Source organism: Montipora foliosa, chromosome 3 (genome assembly GCF_036669935.1).
Source record: "Montipora foliosa isolate CH-2021 chromosome 3, ASM3666993v2, whole genome shotgun sequence".
In the NCBI taxonomy this organism is placed as follows: Eukaryota; Metazoa; Cnidaria; class Anthozoa; order Scleractinia; family Acroporidae; genus Montipora; species Montipora foliosa.
In genome coordinates this window covers 20,617,846-20,630,345 of record NC_090871.1, presented here as the reverse complement: position 1 = coordinate 20,630,345, position 12,500 = coordinate 20,617,846, and the positions used below count along the sequence as shown (strand labels likewise).

The following is a 12,500-nucleotide window of genomic DNA, read 5'->3' as shown; positions in this document are numbered from 1 at the left end:
CAACCACAACTAAGTACCTCACTCAGCGTGCAGTGTTCATTCTAACTTCTAGCAACTGTTGTAAATATTGCTCTAAGCAGCTGGCAAATGGCTTCTTCAGAACAGGACTCATGCAACCCTTCAACTTTGAAATGAATTTCAGATTTGGACAACATACAGTTGTAAACCCCTCAACAACAAACAAAATATCAAACAACTCACTGTTTTCTCGTTAGTGTAGGTCTCAACTTCGCCATCAACACCAAACGTTGTCTCAAACATCCCAGATTCATGATTATTCTGCTCATATTCTCTATTCCTTCCTCTTGGTCCAGATCTAAAAAACAGCAAATATAATAAGGAAATTTAATGCAAAAGACATGTATAATTGATCAATGATAACAAGAGTCAAATATCAACAGATACAACATCAACATAACATCTTGCAACTGTACATTGAACTTAGTCTAGAAAATTCCTAATTTTTGGTAAATTTCATCCAGGCTTGAATAACTTTTTTTAGGGGTTTTTTGCAACAGATCATGACAAATTGTTGGCAACTGTGATGATCAGTCTCTTTCAAATTTTTTACACTTATTAATTCACCTCACACAGGATACAGTACAAACTCGTAAATGACCAGGTGGCTTAAAAGCTCAGCTGGTAAAGCGATGCAGAGCAACTGCACAGTCATGGTTGCTTGTTTGTTGAGGAAATTTATTGTTGTCTACAGCTAAGTATGGAAAAGATAAAGGGATTAAAATTTTAAAAAGTTGGCAAACCTTTTCAAAAATTGGACATTGTTTTAAAACATCAAGAAAGTAAAAGGTCCTTCATTTTCTCACTCATTATGCTAACATTCATATCTTGGTTGCTAGGGGTGTTACACATGTGACAAATGGTAATTATATATTTTTTTTCACCAAGTTCTGACCAAAAGCCAAAACAGCAGGTGCGATGGACTTTAACTCTCTTTCTGTACCTAAAGAGCCAATATCAGTCATTTCATTTTATCTTCTACCTGGAATCTCTTCTCTTTTGTGAATCACTATCACTGCTAATACTGCTACCATCTCGGCCTGGCGAAGCAGGGAGGGTAGTGCTCTCTTCGTAAGCTGGATCACCAAATCTAAAAGTATGAAGTCTGCCAAACTTGACTGTGCTACCATGTTTTAGCCTAGTTGACTCATAAATCCTTTTTCCATCTACATAAACTTCAGCATCACCAGTGGTGGGCGTAATAGAGACGATGCAATCCATGTTGGTTATCACACAGTGCCGTGGGAGAATATGAGGTGCAAAAAGTTCTAAATATCTGCCCCCAGAAGACATTGATTTCTCACTCCCAACTTCAGTTACTTCCATGGGTAGTCTGTATACATTTCCTTTATAGTCAAGTTCACGACCATCAGACGACAACTCCTTCAAATATGGAAGAAGATGCTCGGGAAATGAATTTGCAAGCCTTTCTCCAATAGCTATCTCAGGTGCTTTATCCTTAGGTACCCTAGAAGGGGATTTTGACCTTCTCTTTTGCCTCCTGTCCTTGCTTTCTGGCAAGTCTGCTCTGCGACGCAAATGGAATACAACGTGACCTTGGTCCTTAGGCCATGTGGCTGCAATGGCCAGTGGATTATCTTCATCATGGACAATCCGTTCTTTTCCAAGTGGACTTGTTCCATTGGAGCCCTCGGGTGGTATATTAACCATAACAAGGCAATACTCTTCAGGGTTTTCTTTTTCCATCTGGTATTTTTCCAATGCTTCTTTCACTATATGAGTTGTGGGATCACGCATTGAAACAAGAAGCGTCTTATACGGTATCTCGGGTTTTAATGTGTCTGCAAAGATTTTCAATGTGCCTCCACTGTCAGCTACTCCTTCACTACTCTGGAATTCCTGCAGTTTGCGTTCCAACTTTCGTTGCCGACGCATTTTCATGACAATTTCAGGATTTGAAATACTCCTTGTGAAGCTAGTTTCAGGTAGTTCATTATACAGTGTTTGAGCAATTGCCGAGTCATCATTAGTTTTTGTAGGCGATGAAGGACCAAGTATTTTAGCCTTTTTGGCTTCTTTTTTGAGTTCTTTCTTTTCCCGCTTTGATAATCTTCTTTTAAAACTTTGGCCTGGGTCATTCTCTGTGTTGAACACATTCGTTGTTACAAGTGCTTCAGAATCACTTTTTAGCAAAAAGCGTCCCTCTCTGTCATCTTTAAGCCAAGAAAGTTGAACTACTAATGGTTTCTCTTCCTTTCCCAGTTTCCTTGACTCTGCAGAAAAATGAGAAATTAAGATCCGTCTTGTAAACATTAGAGTCCACCTTACTTCACTTTTCACCTTAAAATTTTCAAATAATTCTTGTCATGCACAAGTGACAGGTATGTTAACTTAACAAAAATGTTGTCTTTTTTCCCCTCAACCAAGCTACTATGTAATCAATACCTATTATGTAATCAATATTATTTTCCTTGGTGACATCACAAAGTGTTTTGCGTTCCCAACCTCCAGGTAAATCTGTATTGCAGAGCAGATTGTGGTGTCACTAAAGAACTCTCAGCTTTGTCATGGAAACTTTTCCACAGTGACTTACTTTTACCTATTTCATTAGCATATTAAAAGTAGAATTTCAATGATAAATGACAAAATATTACAACAACATTAATTTAATTAAAGGAAATTAATTTTAACTCAATTGAGGTACTCAATCAGTTCCATCTACCTATATCTGACCCTTTTGACATAAAGCAAGAAATTCATCCTTCTGAAATCTTAAGGCTATAAAGACATAGATTTCTGTCATTTTTACACAATACAATAATTGTGTTGCTTTTTATCTTTGACATGATAGACATGTCATGACTGCCCAAAAAAAGGTCCTGCTCTACAAGAGAGTTCCCACTACTTCTTTTTCTCTCATTTACCTGAGAGCGAGTAACAATATTTCAAAGAACCTCCAGGCATAACCATCCTTGTATGGAGAGTCTCTTTCATTTTGTAAACTTTCAGTTAATTAGTAGTCCATGAGACACACTAAATTTAATTAATATGGATTGAGCAGTCAGAAATGATGTAATAACATTTCTTATTTGTTTTTCATTAGTGGTGATCTGTTGATGACAAGTTTTGCCACAATGGATTTCAAAGATAAAGATATTCAATTGTATCATGATAGAGTTTCGTTTTGAGTCAGTTTGAGTTTGGTAAAAAAAATTGACTTGGGTTGAATAAAGTTGATTTGGTTGGAAAAAACCGAAAACGGACTGCTTGTCTCATTTCCAGGAAAGCTATCCCACACCATATAGAAAGAATCAGGGTAATGTGATAAAAACAAACAAAAAATTGTACTATACACTTCATTGACCATTCAACAACTTGAACTAACCAGAATATGGAAAATTAAAGTTCAAAATTTAAACCTACATGTAGGTTAATACAAGCACAAAAACAGTGGAAATTCTCCTTTAGTTTTTCATGATAAGAATCTAATCAGGATGAACATAGGTGACAAAAAATTAGATTGTCTTCACTCTCGCATTTAAAGAATCAAGGAACATGAATAACTAGAATTATATTTTTTTTATTAATCCGAAATCATCTCAAGTTGAAAATTACTCTCCTTAACTGTAACTACAGTACACACAGAAAAAAGTGAAAAGGCAAATAGTTATTGGAAGGAAGTAGATTGAACGGATGTTGTTTTCTAGTTGGGTGAAGATCATATACTTCTTTCTTGGAAAGAGTGCTTAAAAAGATATGATCCCTGCATGGTGGGTAAAATATGAACTGTTTGTTTCACTACTGAACTGATAACCTAATTTAGAGACATCCCAAGGTGTCACCCTAAAAATTAATGATATTGAAAAGGTTTTTAATCACAAGGACGAGACATCTACTTTTTTTATGTAACTAAAATTCAGTTTGCCACTTAAAATTGGAACCTAAACAGATGTAACCACCCGTCCGGACACACAGATGATCTACTGATTTTGAAACATGTTAAGGTTTATCTAAACTACTAGACTTACTGTCTGGCAGTCTGTCATACAAGAATCCCGAATTATTAGCCTCACTTCCTTCTGATCGACAAATTATACAATATATTGAAAATAACTTTATTTTTAGTCTTCTTAAACCGAGAATTTTAAGCAAATTAAAAAAAGGGGATAGCCGCTTGAATCGTGGCAGGTTTTTCAACACAAGTAAGCTGAAAAACTGGTAAGTTTCTATTTCTTTTATTCCAACAGAACTTATGTTTTGTGCCATGTTGGTATTGTATACTGATCCTTACTGGAACGGCAGTGACATGATCACAATATATCGCGAAGGGATAGAGTTTGAACATCATCTTTCATTTAAAACAAAAAAACACAATGTGGTCGACAACAGATTCAGGAAGTTGTCTCATTAAAACCGGACAAGCGTAAGAAACATAGAACTCACGATACGTCCAAACAAAGAATGCCAGACATTTCGTTAACGGAAATTTGACACGAAATGAACACTCTGCCTTTAAGTCGTCGGGAATTTCCACTTTAAGATCTTTTAAATCGTGGGAAAAACTTCCAAATGCAAAAAAAATTGTCCTTCAACTGAAGTATGCCCGAAGCCACGATTAATTTTTCATCATAAAGACGCATTGAATGAGTTCCGACGAACATCTGGAGGATGGACTACAAACTTTCACCTTCCCTTAGAAAACGTACAATATTTTATTTTGGTGAATACATACAACACTTTTAGTCGAACTGGGGGTTCTTTAAAGATGCGCTGCCGTCAAGCTGAGCACAAAGCCTTTTCGAATGGTTAAAATAATCGATGCATTTGATGGTGCTAGACGTATGCAGTGAGTTATTCCTGGTGCTCGCAAATTAGCGGTTGTAATTTACAACCTGTAGCCGATCTCAGTTTTAGTTAGTTTACTATATGGTGTAATAGAAAATCGGAATGTGGGATAAACATTTAAAATATAGGCTCAAGTTAAGTATCTTAAGTAAAACAATAACTGAATAAATAACAACCGCATCATTTGTTTCAAAACTGGTAAAAGCGGTAATCCAGTTTTCGCGAAATCTAATTCCCTCAACGCACGCTAGCTACGATAGTAACAGCTCACCTCCGTTGGGATGAACTTCGTACAGGGAGTAGTTTGGATTCGTTAGCATCTTCATATCAGGACGAAACTTTTCCACAAGAACATACATGACATCTTCTGTCGTTTCCAGACTAGTTACACGAACACACTTGGTAGCCATTTTTGCTCCTGCATCTTGGAAGAAAAACCTCATAACCCCACGATATTCCAAATCCTATATAAACACGAACATGACAAAAGCAAGGTAATTTTATCCTCGCAAAACGCGAGTTGCCGCATATAAATTCACCAAACTATGGTCGTAAATTAACCATCAGTAAGTGCGAAAAAAGCTTACTTCGTTGGGTTCGCTTATCTCGAAGAGATCCATTCTGCTTGCGTTCCATTCTGCAATTAACTTTCTCAAGTATTCGCGTTCGTCTTCCTTCGTTCGAATGTCGTCCATATTGTTTGCTGGCATTTGACAAAGTTTTATATCATCCGAAAGTTTTCTTTTCGGACTACTGAAGGGTTATTTAACTCGATTCGATCAACAAACACGCATTTACACACTGACGAGCGTGTTGAGTTCAAAATGGCTTCACCGGACGAATATGCACAAACACCGTCAACGATTTTAAGAATGCATAATCACAGATCAATGAATTCGGGCGTGTGATTGGTTTATTTCACAAAAGAAACCAACGTCAGTGGCTTCATTGCATTCCTTGCGGGGGTGGGTTGAATTTATAAAAAGAAACAAAAAAAAGCCGTACGAATGCTATATCAACACTCTACTAGCAAAATCGATGTAGCGGTGCTTTCCAAGAAGCAAATATTGCAAACACACACCTCCGTCCTCGCCTAATGACAGAACGCTAATCACTGGGAATAAAAACATCTTTTGTGTCACACGACTCCATTCGAAAATCCTTTCTACTTTTTTTCCAGCGATGTCAATCACTCAGATTATGCAGATAACATTTAGTCAATGGAAGTTCTATTACACTAAAAGAGTTAATTACTCAGTGAAATGTACTTTTGATTTAACTTTACATTTAACAAGAGCTCATCGATGAGCCCGCTGAACCCCACAATTTCTCTCTTTTTGAAGACATTTTGGGGTGCAGTAATGGCGCAGTGGTGAGAGCACTCGCCTCTCACCAACGTGGCCCGGGTTCGATTCCCAGATCCGGCGTCATATGTGGGTTGAGTTTGTTGGTTCTCTACTCTGCACCGAGAGGTTTCTTCCGGGTACTCCGGTTTCCCCTCTCCTCAAAAACCAACATTTGACTTGATTTGTGTTAATTGTTAATTTCAGTTTACAGTGTCCCCAATCAGTGCTCCAGCGCTAGAACGACTGGACACTTCAATAAAGTTCCTTTTCTTTCCTTTTATGCATACGGTATTCTTATATATAAGTAGCCTGCGAGCAAGCTCTCTTGCTCAGAAGTTACTCTCTCAACCGTAATCGATAGGCGATCACACCTTTCCTTTCCGGACGGATGTCGATGAAAGCAGAAGAAATTGTCTTGTGTTCAGTGAACGGAATGAAACCGGCCATTTGATTTAGTCCATAACTGATCACAAATGTAAGATGTCGATCAAGTACCAGTTTCTTAAACAATTAAAGGGGAATTATGGCATAGATGTCGAAATCTCTCTTTTGTTCAGTTTATTTAGGCTTAATACTAACATAGCGTGACGCTTTCAGTGCATGCCAGCATGTACATTCTTTTTAAGGATATTACAGGATATCAGGATATTGGGAAGTGATTCCTGATTACATCATTATGACCGTAAATAACTACTATTCTCTCTATCTTCTTCTAACTTTTTGTTTTAGAGAGGGGAGGGGGAATTAGAGATTTGGCCAGGGTTGCTCGAAGCATGGTTAGCGCTACGCTCTGACACTTCGCTAACCGTGACCAGGGACCAGGCTTCGAGCAACAGGCCGCTGGGCTTCAATGGTTTGAAGACATACCATATAAGGTCTTTTTTTTCTTTTTGTCATTTACAATATCATTGGGAGCTTCTTCACGTAATGAATGCATTCTCTTTTGTCGACTAAGAGGGTATCTTTGACCTGTTCAAAGGGGATGTGAAATCAATTTTAGCTTAATTTATTTTGCGATTTTGGCCCCGCGGCCGTTTTTCAAAGAAAAGTGTTTCAATATTTGGTAAAAGGATAAAAGCCGCAAGATGCATTTCCATTGAGATTGTCACGTGATCTATAATGAGCAAATTCACTGAACGCCATCCTGATGACGTCAATACGGAATTGTTCAATGTGAAAGTAACATTTCAATTTGAATAATTCAAAGACGTGAAGAATAACTCATATTTAGCTTCTAATATAAGTTTATTCAGCTTTCAATTTAAAAGTGATTCCTTTCCTTGATCGTGGCCGCTCAAATATCATTTTTTTCTATCAGATGACGTCATTGTCATCGACACAAAAATATATGCTTTAATACGTGAGTACCTTTAAAATAGGTGACATTCTTCGAATTTCGCATCACCTGTATTTCTCTCGTATTATTTTCGCCCTTCCCTTGAATTTGACAGTTGAAGTTAGCCATACAAATTTTCCTGTCACTCGCGAGGCAAGCTAGAAAGGATTTTTGTTTCCCCAAACGCAATCACTCTGAACTATATCAAATGGTAAACATTGGTAAACAAAACACTTATGCAAGCATTAAATATTTTTTGATCTCAACTGATCGTGATCAACCCTTCGAATTTTTAGCAGGTCGAAAAACATTGCGAAAGCAGCACTTTTGGTCAGGAATTTGAGACCTTCAGGAAATCGGACGTAGCGATAATTTTTTTTACATTTCTTCAGACTGCGTAACTGCGCGTAACTTCAGGAAATATTCCCTTTCAAGAATTCTTGAGAAAGTTGAGAGTTCGATTTCTGTTGACTGTAATCGATCCTCTCCTTTTAACAAAGGCATTCCTAGGCGCTTCCATTTGGCAGAACTGACTGGCCAGACCAGGCATTAACACACTTCGAGGATGATATATACTCCTAACAAACAATACGAGAAACTATCATGCAAGTGTTCCTTCAACTCGTTGCATTTTCTTTGCAAACTGACTGGTATGGCCGGCCCGGGCAGCGCTCTGAGTCTTCATTTAAGATTAGCACAACAATCTTAAATATTGTTTGTTCTGCACTGATCGTGATCAACCTCTCGAATTTTAGCAGGTCGAAAAACATTGCGAAACGAAACGGCACTTTTGATCGATTTTAGTCTGGTCTTTGAGACGTTTAGGAGATCGGACGGGGTGAGAATTCTTTCCTTCCGATTGCATCAGACTGCGTAACTGCGCGTAACTTCCGGAAATATTACCTTTCAAGAATGATTGAGACAGCTGAATTTTTTTCCTTTTGTGATCGAGGATTTCTGTTTATTGTAACTGATCCTCTCCGTCCTTACTCCATTGTTTGTTACTACTTTCAACAAAGGCATTCTTATCTTAGGACGCTTTCCCTTTGACAGAACTGACCGGCCATTCTACAACTCCTTCAAATTAACATACTTCGAGAATACTACATACTCCTAAAGAAGAATACGAGGACTTATCATACAAGTGGTCCTTCCACTCGTTGCATTTTCTTTGCAAACTCACTGGTACGACCGTCCAGTTCTGACGACAGGAAAGCGCCTTAAGTCTTCCTTAATGAAGCTTTGCTCGAAGACCTAACGTACCTCTACGAAAAAAAAAAAAAAAGTTGATGCCTTCCCTGGGGAGTTCAAAAAGGGGAAAGACCGCGTTTTCCTCTTTAAAAGATTACATTTTTTAAGATGTTTGAGTTTTTGCATGAATCAAGTAAGTAAATAAAGGGGCGTAACCAGGGAGACAATTATCTGTCGAAGCGAAGACATCAACAGTTGAATAAAGTTCACCCGTTTATTTCTAAAGGAATAACAAGATCGCTTTATTTTTGGGATTCTCAGTAACCCGGCGAAACGGATTGGACATTGTAATTAAACAATGACCGATCTATCTGACTGAAACCCCGATCATGCAAAGATGGGAACTGTTCAATTGAAATATATACAAAGCTTTAACAGGATAAGGAAAACTGCGGGCGAGGTTTTGCTCCAACTATACATACACTGCTTTGGGTAACAAACAGGTCGACTGAATGGTTCAACGCGCGAAAGAATATTTCAAACATATTTCGTCATAAAGAAAAATTACGAACGTTTTTTCCACTAGGGAACTTAATCTATTGAGCTGATTATTGAGAAAACTTCTTACAAGCCCTTCGAAGAAGTACACTACTTGGACAACGGGGTAAAAATGTAGGAAATCCGGATTTTAGTCCGGGTGGTTTTGTTCACAAACCGTATCTTTATTAATCAGGTAATTGCCTGTTTGAGCAAACACTATTCAGCGGTTCCTGGTTCATCGCACAGCTGGATCATGAAACCCGTTCCTCGAAAATCTTTAAACTTTTCAGGCCTATTCGAGGGTCGCAATTCCCAATGAATCTATATAGCGGAGAGGTTTTCAGTCACCAAACTGAAAAAACACTTTGATTTTTGTACTCTCGAAAGCACGTTAAAAGACCTGCCGATCATAAAAAATGTGTATGGCACTTTCGTTAATGACTTTTCGAGTCCGAAAAGTTTTGGAGACCTTCGAGAAACGGGATTCTGGGCCGTATTCTTTGGCGTTCGATTGGTACCTATCTTGGCTCGAGTTTGGACATATCTATAAGTTCTCAAGAAAAAGATTCAACTTGTAAAGGATGGATTAAAGTCGCTTTCATCCGATTGTCGTGAGACCAAATCTTAAACCAATGAGTGCAGAAGAACCCAAATTGGTTCTGAAGAACTTCGGATAAGAAGTGTTCAGAAAGTATTGCCACGATTCTTGGCCGATCACTAAGTAACTAACAAAAAGCCAAAGTAAATTAATAACTTTGGATACAGAAACAAAATAAGAAATAATCGCGCTTTAAGCTAACCGGTTTTCAAAGTCTCAGAGTCCCAGGAGGAAGTAAAAATCCTATGCTATCCTACACGATCTCTTGATAAAAAAAATAAGTCATTTAGTCCTCCTCCACTTCATCCTCTACTTCCAGTTCTTGATCAGCATCTCCGTTTTCTTCATCTCCGTTGACTGCCTCTGGGCTTCCTTCGGGCTCAGCATCAGCATCTGCATCGGCATCAGCGTCAGCGTCAGCCTCAGCCTCAGCGTCCCCTTCAGCCTCAACATCTCCATCTCCATCTCCATCTCCATCTCCGTCTCCGTCCGCATCTGCATCGCCTTCGTCTTCTTGCTCTTCCTTCTCGGGACTCTTAGACGGGGACTCCTTGTCTTCTTCCTCTTCTTCCGCAGATTTCGATCGTGATCGTTCTTTTTCTTTGGATTGCGACCTCGACTTGCGAGACTTGGAGAGCGATCGTGATCGAGAGGTGGAACGGTGGCGTTTCTTGGGGGATTTGGATCGAGACTTGGAACGGCTTCGGGAACGAGAGTGGCTTCTGGTGCGGAAAAGGATAAAAACGGAAACAAGTGAGAGTGTTTTAGACTCAATGTGAACTTGTAAATCACAGAAAAGTAAGCTAGCCCAAAGCAGTAAACATTTATTATTGCAGATAATGAACTACAGTTCAAATGGCCAAACGCAATGAATGATTCAAAACCCTAACCGAGACGAGACGAGTTACAACTGCCGAAGAAGGATTTTAGCATGGAAAGACAGAGAATTAATTCAACTGACCAACTCGTCGAAACCATCGTGTTAAAGGGAAATGTTATTTTTTCTACCTTGAAAATCCAATGGTTGATTCCTGGTGAGTGGTGCAGCGATAACTCTTACATACCTTTTGACATCTGGTTAATTAAAAAAAAAAAAAAAAAGCCCCACACACACACACACAAATACCTCTTTCTCCGTTTCGGGGACCTGGATCTGCTGCGGCTACGTGAACGCCGTGAAGAGAAAGCTTTAACCTTTTCCTGTTTGAAAACAAGGAGAGAAAAACCTAAGAAAAACTAAACTTATCCATTAATCTTATTATTCTCAAGAAATTCTTAGCTGGACACTTGATCAAATTGCAAACCCCTTCTTAACAACTACATCGCTAAACGGATGTTGGATGCCTACGATATGTGCAACGGATTCCAATGGAGGCCGCCAGCCAGCCTCTCGACCACGTACCACTGGACAAGCACAGCACAAAGTGGCTGGCAAAATGTCCGATGAATTACCATGTGGTTAAGTGACTGAATGCGCCTATGCTAAACACCAGTGACCGCACTTTGATGATCGACCGGCCCAGACTCTTTGTTGCTAATTCTGCATCAAACCAAGGTTGAGAGCCGCCATGCAAGTTACCTAAGTGAAATCCTCTTGCAACAGAGGCAGCCAGAAAAGCATAAAGAGGTCTGTGCCCCTGAATATACTCTTACTATTTTAAGCCGGATACGTCTGCCATTCAACTCTGTTTCATCTAGTTTCTTTAGAGCATTCTTCATGTCATCCTTGGTGGCAAATTCAACGACTCTAGAGGACAAACCACACAGCCATTATGAGACAACAATTACACACAAGTAGGTACAATGTACCCTTGATAAGCATGAACATTCACAAGCAACTCCTTTCCACTTGTTCAGATCTTGGGAATCCGCACAAATCATTGCATGTTAGTGAGAAAGATGGAAGCAAGAAAGAAAAGAGGGCTATGAGACTAAAGCCTGCCGCACATGGTGAGGAAAGAGCTGAGCAAACTGCCTCGCAAGGCGGTTTGCTCAGCCGTTTTCTCACCGTGTGCTGGGAATTTTTGGTGCGAAATTGGCTTCGCGAGGCCGTGAGGAAAAAATCAAACATGTTTCATTGTGTGCGGCCATCGTGAGAATCGAGTTGAGCTTGGTCAATGAAGCATCCAATAAAAATACATGGCATTCTCACGTGACTTCAGTGAGGTCGGAATTTCTTCCTCCACCACAAAAGGTGGACACAAAACCCTGACCTGAACCAAAGTTAAACGTTTCAAGGACATGAGCTTCTGGCCACCATCTATGAAAAAAATCTATGTGCACTCACGAAAAAAAAAAACCTAACACTAACCCTTCACCCTGTCTTCTTTTGTGAGCATCTGCAAAGGTAACCTCCCCTGCTTTGGAAATGTACTCTTTCAAGTCCTGAAACCAAACTTTGAGTTCTTTTCAAAGGAGCAAGATAAACAGAAGACACAGTCCATAAGGAGAGGGTCTTATACACTGCATATGTCATAGCAAGTTCCCTACAAGGATTTTGTTGCAAAGTAAAAGGAAATTGACTCAAGTATGTGGAATTAGGATGTCTCAAGAATGTAAGAATGGAACATTAAGTGACTGGGGATAAAAATGTCAACGACTTAATTTTTTCCCCACACCTGAATTAACCACCCTCAAAATAATTATGGCCAGTGGATGTAAGCTC

General features: G+C 39.1%; 2 protein-coding genes across 2 annotated transcripts in view; both read right to left on the bottom strand.

Annotated features, from left to right (window-relative positions):
* The window catches only part of LOC137997045 (afadin-like), a 23,301-nt gene extending 17,593 nt beyond the window's left edge, over positions 1 to 5,708 (bottom strand). Inside the window, exons 1-4 of the mRNA XM_068842756.1 lie at positions 5,412 to 5,708; positions 5,096 to 5,288; positions 1,001 to 2,252; positions 202 to 316 (exon numbers count right to left, since the gene is read on the bottom strand). Of these exons, the coding sequence (XP_068698857.1) occupies positions 202 to 316; positions 1,001 to 2,252; positions 5,096 to 5,288; positions 5,412 to 5,534 (1,683 nt within the window). The 5' untranslated portion in view covers positions 5,535 to 5,708. The remainder of the gene's footprint in view (positions 1 to 201; positions 317 to 1,000; positions 2,253 to 5,095; positions 5,289 to 5,411) is intronic.
* A 3,249-nt stretch (positions 5,709 to 8,957) lies between these two features.
* Positions 8,958 to 12,500, bottom strand: part of LOC137997043 (serine/arginine-rich splicing factor 5-like) — a 7,883-nt gene continuing 4,340 nt past the window's right edge. The window contains exons 5-8 of the mRNA XM_068842753.1: positions 12,147 to 12,220; positions 11,489 to 11,582; positions 10,962 to 11,035; positions 8,958 to 10,557 (exon numbers count right to left, since the gene is read on the bottom strand). Coding sequence (XP_068698854.1) covers positions 10,122 to 10,557; positions 10,962 to 11,035; positions 11,489 to 11,582; positions 12,147 to 12,220 — 678 coding nt within the window. The 3' untranslated portion in view covers positions 8,958 to 10,121. The remainder of the gene's footprint in view (positions 10,558 to 10,961; positions 11,036 to 11,488; positions 11,583 to 12,146; positions 12,221 to 12,500) is intronic.